The sequence below is a fragment of the Limulus polyphemus genome, unplaced genomic scaffold (genome assembly GCF_000517525.1).
Source record: "Limulus polyphemus unplaced genomic scaffold, Limulus_polyphemus-2.1.2 Scaffold3702, whole genome shotgun sequence".
In the NCBI taxonomy this organism is placed as follows: Eukaryota; Metazoa; Arthropoda; class Merostomata; order Xiphosura; family Limulidae; genus Limulus; species Limulus polyphemus.
In genome coordinates, this window is record NW_013669312.1 from 27,484 (window position 1) to 46,408 (window position 18,925).

The following is an 18,925-nucleotide window of genomic DNA, read 5'->3' on the forward strand; positions in this document are numbered from 1 at the left end:
GAATTTTGTGAAGATATACACTCTATATCAAAAGTTAGTAGTATCAAGTCTATAAATACTTTATATGAGTACAAAAAGGTCACATGGTCGGTCAAATTGACCGAGCCTGTGTGGAGAAATATCAGAGAAAACTATTGGTAATTTGTGAAAGAGAATATATGACAGGTTTCATTTTCTATTTTATGGCTCTTTGACCAAATAAGATGAAAAATATTATAATGAGTAATCTACATTAAATTCTGTACTTCTTGGAGAGGTGGTAAATAAATTAGAGAAGAGGGGATACCTAGAGAGCAAATGTCACAGTTCTCCTGCTAGGGTGAGATCTAGGATTTTTTTAAATATTTCTTTATGAAATTAAAAACTTAAAACTTATATAATATTAAAATTTGGTTTATTAACTATGTTTTTATGCCAAGTTTATTTGTATCATCATCAAGTACCATGCTCGGTAGCATAGGCAAACATGTCCCTCCACCTTTCCTGGCCCAAGGCACTTGTGATTACATCAGTCACCCTCTCTTTGTGTAGCTAAATTTTTCAACTGCCCAGGATCTTCTCTTGCTGTCTACTTCTACTTGTTTTACCCATACATTTCCCAATTGTTATGAAATGTTCCATCCCCTTTCTGTTCAATGTAGCAACCAAGAACTCTTTGTTAGTGATTTTTAATCTTCCCATTTTTCTCTTAATGTTGCCCAGTTTGCCACAGTTATACATTTGAAATCTGAAATGGTTTTGGGTCATGATTAGTCTTGCCAGTTTGTGTACAGTTTACTCTGGTAGCCTTTGTTCAATCATGAACATCCCACAATGCAGTGGGGGTCTGACTCATGAAATTTCATCTGCCCTTTGATAGGTTTGTATACCATGATAATATAGCAGTTTAACTGAATTTTGAAAATTCTAAAAAGTCATGACGTGTGTACTTTGACCTGCCCATAGCAAAGGAGTTAAAGGCTAGTCTTCATTTATAAAGAATTGGCTAACACAGACTAAATTAAGCATAATGGTTTGCTAAAATCCATTTCTATAAATGTTAATCTATGCTATTATTCCTGTAGTCAGAATTTCTAGCTATAAATCATAAAATGAATTTTAAAACCTAAGATATTTATTGGTTACCTACAGCCTGATGTTCATACTTGCATCACCATTGTCAGGCTAGGTAACTATTCTTTGCTAACAATATTCTTGGTTGAGATCAATTCTTAACTAATAATTATAGTTTCCTACTAATAAATTATTTTATTTATCTGCATTGGTTGAAAGTGACAAACATAACAATGATATTCAATAAATAAGAATTTCAGCCTTTGCTGTTGCCTACTGTACTAGTTAAACCTAACTAAGGTTATCAGACTTCGTAAAATAAAATTTCTATAGCTTTTTAACATAAAAACATTTTTAAAAGTGATAAGAATGTCTAAAAAAAATTCCAGATTTGTGGTTTGTTACCAAGCCTTCTAAACTTCCCCAACTAGATCACACCATTTTATTAACTCTACATTAAAGTTCATAATCTGTTCTAATCAATGGTATTAAAATTTTACCTACAGCTATTTTTGAAGCTGTGTTCTATAAGTAATTATTGTTCAGACAACATTCTGTGACATCTCAAAAACTTTGAAAAAAAGGGCTGTAATAATGAAACCTCAAACAGAGAATGAATATCACATCAGAAACAATGAATAATGTTCACAAAGAATTATATATTCTTAGCAAATATAAACCTATGCTTTTGGAAGGTCAACAAAATTCTAAACAAAATCTACAAGTGCATTGTTTTCAGGAAATACTCCCCAGAACTACACAGATATGAAACGTTGAAAATTGTTTAACTTTCGTTTGCAAATTACTCTAAATAAATGTTACAAAATATTTAATAAAATATTTTTCAGTTAAAACTGTTCAAATGCAGTTAAATTAATATTTTTACTTAGGTTTTGAAATCTGATATGGAGGTTTGCACACAACACCTGAAAGATGCTCAGCAGCAATGACAGGTATGGCAATTTGATAAACGTTTCGTTTTGTTCAATTTTATTAAAAAAACAACAAAAAACTACTGAATGAAGTTGTTTAAAACTTGAGATGACCTTCCAATGGATCATTAGCTTCTGCAAGATAAAAACCCTTGTTTTTGATATATGTGATATTTGTATGATTTAGCAGCTTGAAAAAACCCAAAAATATTTCATTGTGATACATTTTTTTAAGAAACAATTAAAAATATTCATCTTTTAGATTTCTATTACTGGTTCTTATGTCTTCTTGCATTCTTCTGAAACTTATTACTTGAAAAACACTAGATTACACTGTGATTACAATAAGTAGCATACAATAAAAATAACTTTACCACACCAAAATTATTAACAAGCTAATTTAAAAAAAAATAGTAACAAAAAGGGTTTCATTTACTTTATGTAATTTTTAAAATCATGCTATATTCATTTATATATTTTTTTACCATTTATGTTCTGTGATTATCTTTACCTATTCAAACACTAATTAAGGTCAACAAGACCTAATGTAAAAACAAACAGCAGCGTATAAGCAAAACGAAATTTAATACAATCAAATTCAAAATCATCTAACTAAGCCTAACTCGGGTTCTCACTAGGGTCCCGCAGTGCAGAGTCCCAGACTCTGAACTTTTTTTTTTCAAGAGTCCCAGTGAGATTTAAGAATTTAATAACAATAATAATAAAATAATGTAGTACTTTCATGTGGCTTTGTTTTTGTGCAATTTATTGTGAAACTTGTTAGAAGTTTATTGTGGACAGCTGTATGCAAATTGTATGCTATTTAGTTTGTTATGGTATAAAGTTCAAAGCAAAGTACTTGCTTTGCGTATGGGGTGTTTTGCGGTGTGTGTATCTGGTATCCAGGGGGACCAAATCATGTGTCCCGACAAATTCATGTGTGTACAGGACCTAGGAGTTCACGTTAAGTTGAACTCTGCTACCTCATCTTTTTCCTTATCATACTGTGACATTATAATTCAAATAGCATATAAAATGATAAAGCAAGCTTCTTCCAAGCTTTAAAAAAAAGAAAGAAGATTGTAATTATGGTGGATTTGTTCATAAACATAATTTCTTCTAACAGTATATCATCAAGCTAAGATTTTATAATTTTGTTTTGATCTCTATGCTTATCTCCACTGAGCTAGAAACCATGTTGGGAAGAGCAAGAAAAAGAGCTTTCATTACATGTTTAGATCCCTAGTCTATGACTTTTGAAAGCTGAAATATAGACAATTATATCACACCATGACAACCAAAGTTGAGAAGCAATGATTGGCTAAGTTCAATAAAATCACACTTATATTGAAGTTACAAGGTCCAAATTGGCCTGTTTTGTTCAAAAGTATTTAGACTTAACAATTTTGGGAATATGTGTGCCTGGGTGTGCTAATAAAACAATTCAGAAATTAAACACTAATACTTTTTATTCAGTGCAGACAAAATCAACCCTAAATCAAAAATTGTTTAGGTATAAAATTAAATAAATAAAACATTTTATGTGTGTGGAAGAATGACTACAAATTTAATTTCTATAATTTTCTGAATGGAAAATTAACTGCTTTATCAAATTGTGCTTATTTTGCTGTAAATGTTATAAATATCAAATATTTTCCAAAACATTCATTTTACAATTCACATAAGTGAGATTTTCATATGTAAAGCTTACAAATTGACAACTTCAATGCCTATTTTTTGCCACCATGTTGTTAGCCCTCTTTACCAGTGAAAGCAATAATGGAGTATTCTGTGACATCATTAAGTCTTATATGGTTCAAGGACAATTTGGAGGAATCTGTCAAGTGATTAAAATCAATACATTGGAAGAAGAAATGTAATTGGTGTTTTGATCAGATCTTGTTAAAAAAAGTTTGGTTTGAATTTTACACAAAGCTACACAAGGGCTATCTGCATTAGCCATCCTCAATTTAGCAGTGAAAGATCAGAGGGAAAGTAGCTAGTCATCATCACCCATGCCTACTCTTCGGCTACTCTTTTACCAAGGAATAGTGGGATTGACCATCACATTATATTGTCCCCAATGCTGAAAGAGCAAGTATGTTTGATGAGACAGGTGAATCAAGCCCATGACCTGCAGACTGCGAGACAAGCACCCTAACCACCTGACCATGTTAAAAAAAAGGGCTATATGACTTTGCAATCCTGAAGTTTCTTCTTTAATTCATAATACATGAATTCTTTGTAATCATCATGTCACAGTGCTCAAAAACTAAAGGTAAATGCAAAAAAGAATAGTGGAAATTATGTGATATCATCCCAATCTAGATGTTCTGTAACACAGTCCTGATTTCACAAGTTTCATATTTGTTAAATAAGATCCTGTGCAGCACACATTTTTTTCAACAGTCTCTATCTGCATAAAATTAAAATACTCACATCACTAGCTCAACTCTATCACTTCACTTTCAATTTGCTCCTTGTTTAAATGCATGCCATTTATTTCTTCCTCTGAATACTTTGGATCAAAATTATAATCAGTAATCCTTAATATATTTTTGCTATTCATTTTCAGTAGCAGTTACTTTATTACAGAAATAATAAAAATCAAGTCTGTGAGCTAATTAAAACAAAACTCAATCAGCTACAAACCAGAACAGACTTAATGATGACATGGACCTCTCAAAAATGGCTGCTCCCATTATGGAGTTTTGTTGCATTTGAAAAAAAGATTAACTTAGGGTATCTTAAAAATTACCCAAATGGTTGCCAAGCAAATTTGGTTGTTTCCCTTTTATAATGGTTAGTGATTGATACCATTTCCTACACATCAAATATTTAACCTGATGATTCACAGTGTGATACATAAGAGAAACCAAATATGAAAAAAAATGAGTCGAGAATATAACACCCATCAAACTATGTTGATCTACCTTATAAGATACACTTAAACATAACCAATGTGAGTTCAGATTACTATGTCTAGTAATCTAGCACCTAGAAAACTGAAATGACTAAATAACTAAAGTGAAACCAGAATGTGAAACATTATAAAAATTGAGTTGGTCTGCACTATATGATACATCCAAGAACAACCAAAATTAATTCAGAGTGCCACACATCTCAGACTTTGTGTTGGTCTGAGATACACAATAATTGAATGACCAAAGTTAGTCCAGAATATTATACTTATTAAAACATGAGTTGTTCTGCCCTAATATGGACAGATCACTATAAAAATAACCAAAGTTATGACATTTATCAGAAACTAAGTTGGTAGACCATATTGGTAAGCTCAGTATGAAAGATCTCACAAATAATTAAAAGAAGTAATTACAAAAATGATTTTACCCTCTGGTTCTGTTGCTATGGGTATATCAGTTAAATCACTGAACACAAAGTCAAACATTTTTCCTTCTTTCATATATTCATCCATTTTCTTCACACAATCACCAATGATTACCTAGAAGATATAATTATTAAAAGTTAAGAATTAAATATGGGACCAACAACTTTCCACAGAAATAATAAATTATTTCTTAAAAAAAACATTCTGAAGTGATTCATACAGCATATCTGAACAATGAAGTTGGTAAGAATATATACAAATTACATTAATGCTTGACAAGTAATATAATAAAGTTCAATCTGTAATTTGAGGAAACCTAAATATGATAGACACTTGTAAGGATGGCAGCAGTACAACTGACAAAGTGAAGATGTGAACTATCAAAGTTCCTTCACAAGTATGACCAAGATACTATATTTGGTGTCAGGAACTAATTGTGGGATAAGATGCATTAAACTCTGCAGACAAAGTTTTTTGCTTATAGAGCAAAGTTTTTGTTTCTCTGAATAAAACACATATGTTTTTAAAAGTATGGTCACAGAGAAGAAAGGAAAAAGTTTAGTTAAATATATAATATATAAAACCAAGTTATTTCTTACCATTGAAAGAATTTTATCATGGCATGAAGTGTAGCTAACACAAGCAAGCATTGAATACATACTATATGCAACACTGTTAAATATTCAAATACAAAACTAACTACTCTACATCAACAGTTGTGTCTAGAAGAACTTAGTTAACTCATTCATGATAAATTTAATATAGTAAGGACTTTCACAGACCACACATGTTACACTTGAAATATACTTCAACAGATTTTAATAAAGTAGAAGAGAAAAACATTTTATAATAATGAGAATTTTCATGGACTACGTAACATGCTTAAAAATACTAAGTTTCAAAATAGAAGTTTTATGTATGAGAGAAAGAAAAAAAAAAAGATTTATAATATGGTAAACAAGAATTTTTCCAGCACAAAAAATGCCCCTAAGATTGTAAGGGTAAAATAAATTCCAATTTGAAAGCTATTAACATTTATATATCAAATGTCTACTGAAATAGTTAGTCAGTTACAACCAGGGTTAAATGATGATTACCAGGCACGTGGTTGTACTGCCTATATAGGAATGGCTTGGATTATTCATTGAAATGGTGTTTCAAATATCTACTCAACAGGTCATCAGAACTTTACAATACTATACAGTGTTTTCTTTTAAAACAATATCTGTGTAATGATTAAGTCACAATTTCTGGGAATGTCTATAAATATCATAGCAAAAAATCTGAATTTCTTCTTTCTTCGGCATCTTTTTCATAAGATGATAACTCAAAAACCAACACAATGGTGTCAACCAATTTCACTGAGGTGACAGTTTCAAATTACGTATCCACTTTTATAAGTATTATTGATAACTAGTAATAATTTAAAGAAATCCTAATTCTAGTGTAAACAATGTTAGCATTACCCCTTGAAGTTAGCTTTCTTAGAGAAATTTGGTGTTTCTTTAAAAAGCTTAAGTATAGGGTGAACAGGAATTACCACCCAGTAATAGATAAACAATAAATATTACTGTTGGAACCTCATTGTATTTAAAATTTGGCTATTAAATGATGTTATTATTACTCCTTGAAGTTAACTTTCTTGCAGTTATAAATAAAAGATTCCTATGTCTATTGAAACACTGCATCAAAAAAAAAGAAAAAACATTTAAAAAAAGGAAGTAAATGTAGGGATGGCAAATATCAATCCTTCAAAAACAAAGCAAACAAAATTATAGGATGGCATTTGCATCATCACTACATAATAGCATATGCAAGAATTAACATGTAGCAATATATATACAACTATTCAATCACAATTGAGTTTAATTTTTGTCTGTTAACATTCTACTACAGTGTGTGCTTGTGCTAATATGCTATCCCTGCTGTCTTGTTTGCATTGTTTTTGAAGGATGGATATTAGCAAGTTAACTCTAAGAATTATATCAGTTATCACAATAATAATTTTTAAAACAGAATTTAACAAAAGTTCAACAAACAGGTTATTCCACTAATTTCCAGGTGATTCACAAATTTATAAGTGCATTATATACTTTGCATGGAACCTTATTATTATTAGTAGTTTTATTCAATACAAGTTAAAATTTAATTAGAAAGTACATCACCAAAGTATGTAAATGTATTTTTTCTATTTAAATGGTATCGCTACAGTTACTCTCAAGTATAAAATATCCAGGAAAGAGATTATAAAATTTTCCATTAATTTTTTTTATTCTACATCAATTATGATTTCCAGAACAGTTACAATGAAACAGGTGGTATATTATGAGACAGTTACTTCAAGAGGACATAAAGGTAAGTAAATAACATAGGGACTGCTAGCAAGAAATTCAGAAATTCCCATCTTTCACCAAATTAATTTAATTCTAGGATTTTCTTTTCAAGGACATAGATTTAACAAAATGTATTAAAACAAAAAGCAATAACCAAAATGATCAGGGATGTGCATCTGTGTAACTACAATTACTATACTACATTATGATGTTTTATAGTTAAAAATACAGTTATATAAACTTTCATGTCTGTTTATTGTAATACACTAGCAGAAACACCGCCCTATAGGTGTTTGTGCTAGTAATCACTAATCGTAGTAATCATACCTCATTGAAAAAAAATTTAGAAAAGGTGAACATTTCCTGGGAAGTACTGCATGGGACAATTGTTCAGATTGTCCTCTTTAGTCATACGCAACTCACTGCATTAAAATAATTCAATGTACACAGCTCAAAATTTTCATAAGTTTTACTGATATAAACTGTAATGTTTTTATATATTAAAATTGGTACCATTTATTGAAAAAAATAAGTTTTTTTAAGAACTCCAGCTTCTTATTACTACATTTAAAAATCACGTCGATAAAGACATAATCAAACTCTCACGTACAGTCCTAGTGAATGTAGTGATATTGTTGTGAAGAGAGTACTTTTATTTAAAACTGAGTTCTATTATAAAGAAATGGTTGTTGCACATACCACAGTTATTTTTCTAATTGTCTGAATCTTGAATTCCCAAAGTGTGAAATGTTTTTATGGATTTTTGTTTGTGTTGCCTTTTAATAGATGGTGCAGGAGTTTCGGTTACATATATAGATACTGACATACACGCAACATTTATTATAGTAACATAAAATATATTTCTCACTCAACTGTTTAAAAAACAATTACCACTTGATATCATTTATTTTAATGTAGGCAAGCAGGTAAAACAACAGTAGACTAATCCCAGTGTACAGGAAAAAAAAAGTTTTAGGTGTATTTCTTATTTCCCAAAATAATATATGCAAAAAATCATAATGAAACTAACACAATACAAAAGAAACTGCATAGTGCAGAAAAGTAACAATGGAATGTTAGTTATATAAGCAATTTCACTTAAACTTACAACACAGGTTCAAGTAATTTTTAAACATAATATCAAATTTTCTTACTTGTGCTTGATGTCATAATTCTGTCCCTGAAAAGTTTTGATAAATGTTCAACTATGTATAATGTGTTTCTTTATATATATATATAGTTTTACCTATATGAAATATTCTTAATGATATAATAACAATAAAAGACAGTACGATATAATACCCATGAAGACATTAAATACTATACATATCTGATATGTATATATTTCATTTTCCTAGATACTGAAAACTCAAGGAAGCTCAGTGTGTTCCAGTATCATCATCTACTTGAAATTAGTTGTTATTTATACACACAGCTGTTTAATTTACCATATACAATTATTCACCATAAGCCGTTGTAATTGCATTTCTCCAATTTGTGATTACTACCCACAAAACAGCTAACAGAATCAATGTTCCCATAAATTACTTTTTAATAAGTAGCAACTTATATCAAAGTTGATGAGTGAAGTATCAAGTTATTTGTGCAAAGGGTTTCAGTTAATGTTATGTATTGATTGCTACATTTATGATACCTTTGAATAAGTAATGAACTTACATTTAAGTAAAAAATATGAGAAAACTTTAAAATAACAGAAATATGAAGGGTATATTGAAATCAAATGAAGTTACACATATAACATACTTTGTCTGCTGTTTCTCCATGTTTGTTTGCACACCTTATATAACAGATATTTTGGTCTTTTTTTTTTTTCAACTATAGCAAGCCCTTCTTGTTAGGTAACACAGGTGTTGTAATAATTGTCAAATTTCACATACTTATGAAGTAAACTTTAAAAGTAAACAAGGGTACAAGGACTAAACTACTACATGTATATGTGGTAATAAAATATGCTGATGTCCAACACATAAGAAATGAAATATCTGCAAAATACAGGTTCTGGTAATATTGTGCAATATGCAATTGTTTATAATGAATGTGAAAAGAAAAACTTAGAAAACAAATGAGAAAATAAAAATACATTTTTACTGATAACAATGTTATACATTTTACCTACTGGCTGGTCTCTATGTTTGTTTGAACTCAAACTGGCTGTAGGTGTTGAAGAGAGTTCTAATTACCAATATATAGGACAAGGAAGAATAATGCATCATGTTTCAAGTCACATCATGGTCCTAGTGCAATATCCCACAATCATTAGATCATCCACATCTAATATTATTCCAAATAAAATATACAAGGGGGAGAATATACAGTTATCTGTCACCCTAAAACTGGGCTTGCCCTGCCACAGGGAGTAGACTCAGACACAGGATTGAACTGGTACAAGCATCCATTAGATAGAGGTGGAGCATGTAACCTGAACCTAAATGAAAGAATTAGTACATGTTTATGACCTTTGTACATCCAGCTTAAAAGGATTTTATAACTACATGGAAATTAACAGGAATTACTGAAATATATCTAAAGAAAAATATATTCTAAGCTACTTATGGAACACTATAAATATAAAGCCCAAAATTCCTGTACTCAACATTCCTAAATGTCCCATTATCTTGGTGTTATAATTCACTGATTCCCTGGCATCAAACTAAAAAGTAAAATCAAAAGCATTCTGCAATCAACTTATCCCCACGTTAGCCTAAGAGTAATCTTCAAGTCGAACAAACACATATGCAATTTTATTCCTGTTTAAAAACAAAAATACCTCCTGAAAAAAAATTGCTGATAGTGTACAAATATTTGTGTCCTTTCTGCAGGCAAGTCTATATTGGGTCAATGACTCAAACCTTATCTACCAGAATCAAGAAGCATGCACATAACAGCCCTTTCAATAACTCTGGGATTTACAATTGCCTAAGGAAAGACTGTAATGAAAAACCAAACAGAATAATAGACTCAGTGAAAGATGAATGGATGATAAGAAAAAAGCACTCCTAATTCATTACCTACAACCTAAGCTGAACAATCATTGCATCTCAAACCATGATCAACTCATCATGCCTGAAATGGGCAAAAAGTAAAAACTTCATCCAACAAACATGTAAAATAAATACATTTTTTGAACTCAAGCTTGACCAATAACCAGGCAGAAATGTGCAGTCGAGGCATTCAAACATCGGTAAATTCCTTTCTGAGCCAATCAAGTTTTGGGTCTCGTTTTGAAAATATGACAACTTTTATAGGTGATCCTGTGTGCCAAGTAGTTCCTGGTCTCTTTCAGCTCACTCCAGTACTAGCATAATGAGCACAAATATCCACTTATCCAAGAGAATTTGCATAATATGCAAAATCAACATGGGTGCTGCAATCCATTTATAAGTGTACACTTACAAGTACATCATCTGTAAGATTAATGTACATTTGTTTGGTTTGGGTCAAATGTGCTTGACTTGAACACACCATAAAATTATAAATTACTGGATAAATATCACAAAAAGCCACATTAATGTATCTGGCTTTCCGACTAATCTATATGAAGGAGTAAAAAATTCAATTTCTGTTCAGACTATTGCCTCGATTATCACACTACAAACTTTCCAATGGTATAATGGCTTTCCCCACATCAATAACTTAAGAAAACTGACATATTACATAGTTCAAAATGAGCACTTTCGAATGGTTATAGACATGTATGTCAGATAAATAGATTAAGTTTAAAATCCACCTTTAAGTGTAAAAGTTGGGCATGGAATCTGTCAGAAGTCAGCAAAATTTAGTTCCTGTGGCAGGGAATAATTGACCCAAAAGAATTTGAAAGAAGGATGTGTAAACAGAGCAATTAACCTAGTTTCCGTTTCTACATAGAAATATATTGTATGTGAAGAAGTATTCAAGTTACAGAGAGGAAAAATTAAGATTTTTGAACTTGTGTGTTAGGTGATGATAAAACTAAAGTTTAACACTTTTTCTTTAAGATTTCTTTTGAAATAAAGGAACTAAAACTTACATAATATAAAACTTTGAATTATAATCTAAATTATAATGCTAATTTCACTTACATACTTTGATCATAAAGTTGCTTAAACCTATGACTACCAGCTACTAATTGTTTTAGTAGGTAACATCACTCTCGTCATATTTTATTCTAAAAATAAAATTAGTGGATGAAATTGTTTAAAATTTGAAAAAACGTTCCTAAAAGTATGTAGTTTCAGAAAAATAAAACATTCACTTTGATTTTTTTTACTATTTCTAAAAAAAATTCGTTATTTAATGTACTTATTTGCCTTCGCACTTTGAAAAAGTGCAAGTTGATTTTTATATGAAGTATAAAAATACTATTTTTTATCTTACATGAATATCAAAAGTTTTTTAAGGTAAATATTTATATTTTATTTTCCATTTTCTCTACTATATCACTAACTATCTATTATCATGAACATACAGTGCACTGAACTTTTTAAAATTAACAAATGGAAATATGTACATACCTTTCAACCTTTCCCAGAAATCCACTAGAATAGTTGTGTTTTTCTTATATGCATAATTTCACGTCTTTATCTTTTCACTTATAGTTTATTTTTAATTTCCCTTTCAAATTATTTTTCTATTATCTTTTATGGCCATACATTAACTGATGCCCACTGAGTTTTATGAAGATATTTCAGCAGACTCCCCACATGGACGTGTTGCTGAAACAAAATGGTGCTTATACATGGCACCTGGTTTATAACCTTTCACAATCTATGCAACAAGTTAAACTTGTAAAAGATCATTAAACTGTTTAAATATGATTTTTAAAACCCACATAATTAACTAAAATATAAAAGTAAGACCTAAATACAATTTAACTCTCTCACTAACTAGAGCATATTTAGGTAAGAAACCAACGTACGTGCTACAGTCGATCAAGCAGACAACAATACAAACAGTGTCATAAAAAAACTGTGCACCAATTTCAAATTAATTGTTGTAGAGTATAGTGTAAACTGAGCTCTTTCTAATGACTATATGCACTTGTGTCGACTAACTACACGTATGTTGTAGATATATGTTGTAGATATTGAAGGTGGATGTGGCAACCATCAAGGTTTGGAAAATTTATTTCTCTTTCCCAATGAATACAGTTGTAGGACCTTAGATCTCATGTGTCAATTAGGTCAAACTGTACATTGCCAGCTCATGTGGCTGCTAAAGTTGAGATTTCTTTAAAGCGCATGGATCATGTAACATGAAGCTGCAGTTTAAATCTTTTTTCAAAGGTTTCCTTTGAAACAGAGGAATTAAAACTTAGATAACATAAAAATTCAAATTACAACATACCTTATGTTACTTTCATTGACATTTATTGATGGTAAAGTGGTTTAATTAAATTTTGAATGCAATGCAGTACCATATGCAAAAAAAAAATTAAAAATGACACCAGTCATCGTAGGGTTAATTAAATTTTCAATGTAGCTCAGTATAACCTTATGCCATGCTCAGAAAAGGGTATCCATAAGCATAGGGTTAAATCAATTACATCCATCACATCTAGGTGCAACCCATTCCAAAGGCCAACCATCCTGTTTAAATAAAAATAAAGCCGTAAAGATTGTAAAGATTTGTAATTGTGTCACTTATTCTTACCATTTTCACCATGAAATACAAAAAAGATGGTACATCAATACTATCATAACAATCTGAATCAGATCCCCTCTAACTCTTTTATTTTCAAGAGAAAATAATTTCAGAGATCTTAACCTATCCTCACAAGACAACCTTTCCAAGGCAGGTATACATAGTTGTCCTCTTCTGAACCCTCTCCAACAATGTCCTTCCTAAGGTAAGGCACTCAAAATTGAACACTATACTCCAAATGCCACCTAACCTGTGACATATATAATGAAATACAGCCTTTTTAGACTTGTTCAATATTTATGTAGATACAAAATAAACTCCTAATTGCCCTGTCACTAGCAACAGCACACTGTTTGGGTGGCTTAAGAAACTGATAAACTAGAACACCAAGATCCTTTTCTTTCACAACACTGTTAAAGGTTATTCCCATCAAAATTGTACTCATAATTCAAATTTTGATATCCCACATGCATTACATTGCATTTATTATAAATAAAAGCCATTTGCCATTTATCCACCCAACTCACCAAATAATCCAAATTTTTTTATAAAGCAACAGTATCCTCTTCATAACTAGCAACACCCAAAACCTTAATATTATCAGCAAATTTAAATAATCAAATGATCATTCCTTCATTTTTTGATTGATGTAAATTAAAAAGAGTATATATATCCTAACACTGACCCCTGATGTACCTCACTTGCAACATTAATCCAGTTTGATTAAGCTCCATTTATAACAACTTTCTGCTTTCTTCCTCCCAATCAGATTTCTATCCAATGAGTCATCCTGTACCTCACAGATATAGAAATAACATTTTTAACAAACTTTTTATATGGCACCTTGTCAAATGCTTTATGAAAGTCCGATATACCAAATCCGCACCTTTACACTCATCTACAAAAGCAGTAACTTCTTCAAAAAATGTCATAAGATTAGTAAGGCAAGATTTTTCCCATGTGAAACCACGTTAACTAACTTAAATGACTTTTATGAAGCTTTCAAAAACTTTCTCACCATTGATGTACAACTAATAGGCCTATAATTACTGGGACAATTTTTTCCATCACTTCCCTTGAAAAAAAAAAGAGTAACATTAGACAGCTTCCAATCTTTTGACATCTTCCCAGTATTTGAGAATTTACAAAAAAAACAGTAGCAACTGACTCAACATATCAAATCTTTATCCTCCTTCAAAACCCCTTTGAAAATTTTATCTGGCCAGGAGCTTTACCATTCTTTAAACTTCTCCATATTTTCTTAACAAGTTCATAACCTTGTTTGATGTTGTTTCCATCTAGCAATTGTTCAGGATGAGGAATATTGCTTAAATATTCATTAGTTAAAATTGAAGAAAACATAATAGCCCTGTCATCTCAATCATCAGATATGAACCTTTACCTCAAAGGCCTTACCCTCATCCTAACATTTTGCTTACTCTTTACTATATTTAAAGAAATTCTCAATTTTGCATTTTCACCCAACCTTTCTTCATAATTTTTTTTTCCATTTTCAATTCTCCCATTTGACCAACTCTAACTCTCCCATCATAACAGTTAATCTAAATTTCATAAATTTATATTGATTTTTTAATTTTATCCCTTATACCTTTGTGCACCAACCTGTTTTTTTACTTACAGTTACCCTTTTTCTTCTGTGAGGAACATGCCTATATTAAATTTTTAAAATTTGTCATTAAGTTTTACACATTTTTTTAAATCTTCAATTAATTCAGTTGCCCAGTTCACAACAATAATTTTTGTGATATACCTCCAAAATTTGCTTTTAATGAAATGTAGAACCAAAATCTCATTATTCTTTAATCATGCACCTAAACATCATATCCAACTGATCAATGATTACTTGCACTCAAATGTTCCCTAATCTCTGCCATATCAACTATTTCTATATTAGAAATTAACAATAATTCTAAAATAGCACTGTTCCTGACCATAGACCTTTCCAGAATGGTTTCATGTCACCGTGATCTTACGATTTTCTCCTAGTGTCTGTCATATTGAACAGCAGTGTGTGCATATTCAAGGCAGTGAAAAGGAACTTGAAAATAACTTTATAACTTTGTTGGGCTTTTGGCTACACCAATAGACAGGATTCAGAACCGGGTGTATCATTTTACAGATTCCCAGCTGACCCAAAAAGAAAATCAATATGGTTGCTGTAGTTATGAGACAAAGCTAGCAACCTTCAAGGTATTCTTATAACTGCAATGCACAATTTGTGAAGGGTATCAGAATAAATTTGCAAATTAATATTGTATAAATCTAAATAATGTTTTAGCATCATACTATCTATTAATTATTGATATTACTGATATTTGATAAGGCCCCATATAATTTCTATAGGTACTAATGAGTAATGCATGTAATAGGTACTGTTATTAAGTTAGGCCTGAGACAGTCAGGCACCACCATGTCACAGACCAAGAGGCATACAGGTAACAATACAATGAATAAATACTTCTAACACCCGATACTGGTGACAACATGTTTTATGCTCCTAGTAGCAGCTATGGGAGATAAAAAAAAAGAAAGTACACACTACAAAAAACAAAACTCACCTTAGAAATTACAAGGACACAATCTCTTTTACTTTCATGTCTGACACCCAGCTTACTAAGAAGAATATATAACCATCCATGTTTGTATAGCATTTCATAGTTTCATGGGTTAATCTTCTGGTGGATTTAACAAGATACACTTAAATATCACAATATATGGAAGCTGATCATATCTTGATTTTGCATCATGATAAGACAAGTTATCAGCATGAACAAACGTTCAAACCACCTGTGAAATAATATAGGGATCAAAAGCAACAGAATAATCCATATAAAGTTATCCCAAATTATTTTCATAAGCCATTTTATCATAGTTTTCAAAATTCAGACCATATTCATCCAGCTTTATAACTACCATAGCCACAAAACACTAGACAGCTTGATGTCCAAAACAGCAGATGCCAATGTTGCACTCCCCATAAATTACATGATCTGGTAGGATCGATTGGTGAAAAAAATCTTTCTGAACAATTTCAAAAAACCTGTCTTCCCCCATTATTCGATTTCAACGTTTCCCAATCTATATGCCTGAAATTAAAATACCTCTCACCCATGACTACTATTTGAATTCTTTATCACACTGATGAGTCTGTCGTTAATTTCATCAGTTTCATTTGATGGTTTGTGACAAATTCCCACTAAAAGCCTTTTTTCCCTTATAACCATAAACAGAGACCCAAACACATTAAACTTCATTGCTGTTAGTTTGATAGACATGAACAAGTTGTAACTCAGATTTTACACATAAAGCCACTCCTTCCCTTCTTTTCAGTACCCTATCCCTATTAAATAGCCTATAACCTTGCTTCAAAGAAATTCCTGGAATCAAAACTGTCTACATTTAACCAGGTTTCAATTATCCTCATTATAAAAACTTCCTCTGTTCCTACTAGTGTTCTAGGGTCACCAATTATACCAGAGCTCACCATTTTGGCTGAGAATGCAACACACAATGTCACAGTCAAAATACTATTCATAAAATTCCTTTCAAACATATCAACCTTATAATCCCAAATATAAACTCAAATAATACTACCAATATCAAAAGAAGAAAACTTTCCTCTTAACCATAAAAAAAAATTGAAAAAATATAGTTGTAGAATCATACAATTCTATTTAGCTGGGAATAATCTAAGTTTTTCTCTGACAAATGTTAGAGATTCCACAATTCTTACCTCATAGTTGTCACCCTTTAACTTATCCAAGGAATCAAAACAAGCACCTCGAAGATGTTCTCGGCAAGCATCTACCACCAGCTGGTCAATGTGTTTAATGTTAAGGAAATAAACAGAAACTTAAAAATATGTTAAAACTTATCAACTAACTAATATTATTTGTTGTAGATTTTAGTGTAGAGCTAAATAAAGTCTATCTGCACATAGCCATCCTTAACATTGGAATGATATCTTCAGAGACAGCAGCCACTGCTAACTCTTGGACTACTCCTATCTGATCAAAGAGTGGGATTTGACCATTATTCATTTAATGCACCCATGGCCCCAAAGACTGAAGTTTTTTTGTGCCAAGGAGTGTAAACAATGAAACTTCAGATTCACAGTACTTACACGTATCCTTTAAAACTGTAATAAGGTCAAATCTCTTAGCAAATAACTCAAGACAAGTAAGTAGAGGGGTTTTGATTTTTTAAATGGCAACTAGATATTTTCCCCTTCCATTCATGAAAAAGTATTAAAAGTTTTGAAGTGATATCACTATGATGGAAAACCTCATATATGCAGCTTCAGATGATAATCAGAAATCTATTCTAAAGAGATAACTAACATTTATATGGTGTGTAGTAAATGCTAAACATTTATGAGGACACAGTGATATGAGCTTTCTTAAATGCATAGATCAAGCCTTGCCTTTATTTTATCAATTATTTATTTGTAACAGCTTGGCAATATATATTTTAATAATATTTCCAATGAGAAAGACAAACAACTTGTTTATTTATTCCACCCATCGTTCTGGCTTATGCCTTTTTCAAGAGTCTATGAACATCACAAGTAGAAACTAGCTTTATTAAAGCTAAGTTTCTATATGTAAACAACTTTCTAAACATACAGTGCTATTGAAAAACATCAAATGTAAAGAAAAATAAAAGTTAATAAGATTTTCTACTGATAATACCACTGTTGAGGCTCTCTCATTCATACAACCTGAATACAACACAGTAATACCTTCTGAAAGTATTCAACCCTTTATATTTACTAATTCTATTGCCAAATAATGTGCTTTCACATCTGAAAAAGGATATATCAACCATAGTGATAAATTTTGGCTTTTCTTTCAGTAGTTCATGAAGAAGGCCACCATCACCACCACCAAGAATTAAAATCTCCTGGTCTTTGTATGACAGCTCTCCATATTTCATAAGTCCATGTGTATAACTCAAGTCACTCTCTGCAAGATCTAGTTGGACACATTATTAGACAATAATAACAATACATGTTAAATAAATCAGGGCAGATACATAAATGTATATGCTTAAAACTTTATAAGATTAACAAAAAATTATATAATTTACATAACTTTAACAATTAATAGTGAAGGCAATGGGGAAACCCACTGTTCCAGTAAATTTATTTTTATAAATAAGGTTTAGAAACTTTGTTAATGGAACAAAGAAAAGTTAATTAAAAAATGTACAGTGTTGTCAGGATCAAGTTCAAGTAGTTTACCTAGGCACAGTAATATATATATATATATATATATATATATATATATACTGTATGAAACAAAGAAGTCGCATCATTCACCAAAGACTGCTTTACAGCTTAGTAGTTATTTTGTCACCCCAGGGTGCATATTTATAGTAGTGCCATGTTGTTCAATTAAGAGATAACTTAACTTCTTTGTTTTTTGTTTGTTTGACAATTGGTTCTTTTTTTCAAAGTTACATTTTATATATATATATTACTGTGCCTAGGTAAACTACTTGAACTTGATCCTGACAACACTGTACATTTTTTAATTAACTTTTCTTTGTTCCATTAACAAAGTTTCTAAACCTTATTTATAAAAATAAATTTA

The 18,925-nt window shown here is 30.8% G+C and overlaps 1 protein-coding gene across 6 annotated transcripts in view; it reads right to left on the reverse strand.

Annotated features, from left to right (window-relative positions):
• LOC106469879 (spermine synthase-like) overlaps positions 1 to 18,925 on the reverse strand; it is a 112,121-nt gene that overhangs the window by 20,418 nt on the left and 72,778 nt on the right. For all 6 annotated transcript variants that reach the window (XR_002612937.1, XM_013930392.2, XM_013930393.2 and 3 more), the window contains exons 7-9: positions 18,150 to 18,304; positions 17,065 to 17,154; positions 5,337 to 5,448 (exon numbers count right to left, since the gene is read on the reverse strand). Coding sequence is in view for 5 of the 6 variants with exons in the window: in XM_013930392.2 (XP_013785846.1) it covers positions 5,337 to 5,448; positions 17,065 to 17,154; positions 18,150 to 18,304 (357 nt within the window). In the remaining variant the exon portion in view is untranslated. The remainder of the gene's footprint in view (positions 1 to 5,336; positions 5,449 to 17,064; positions 17,155 to 18,149; positions 18,305 to 18,925) is intronic.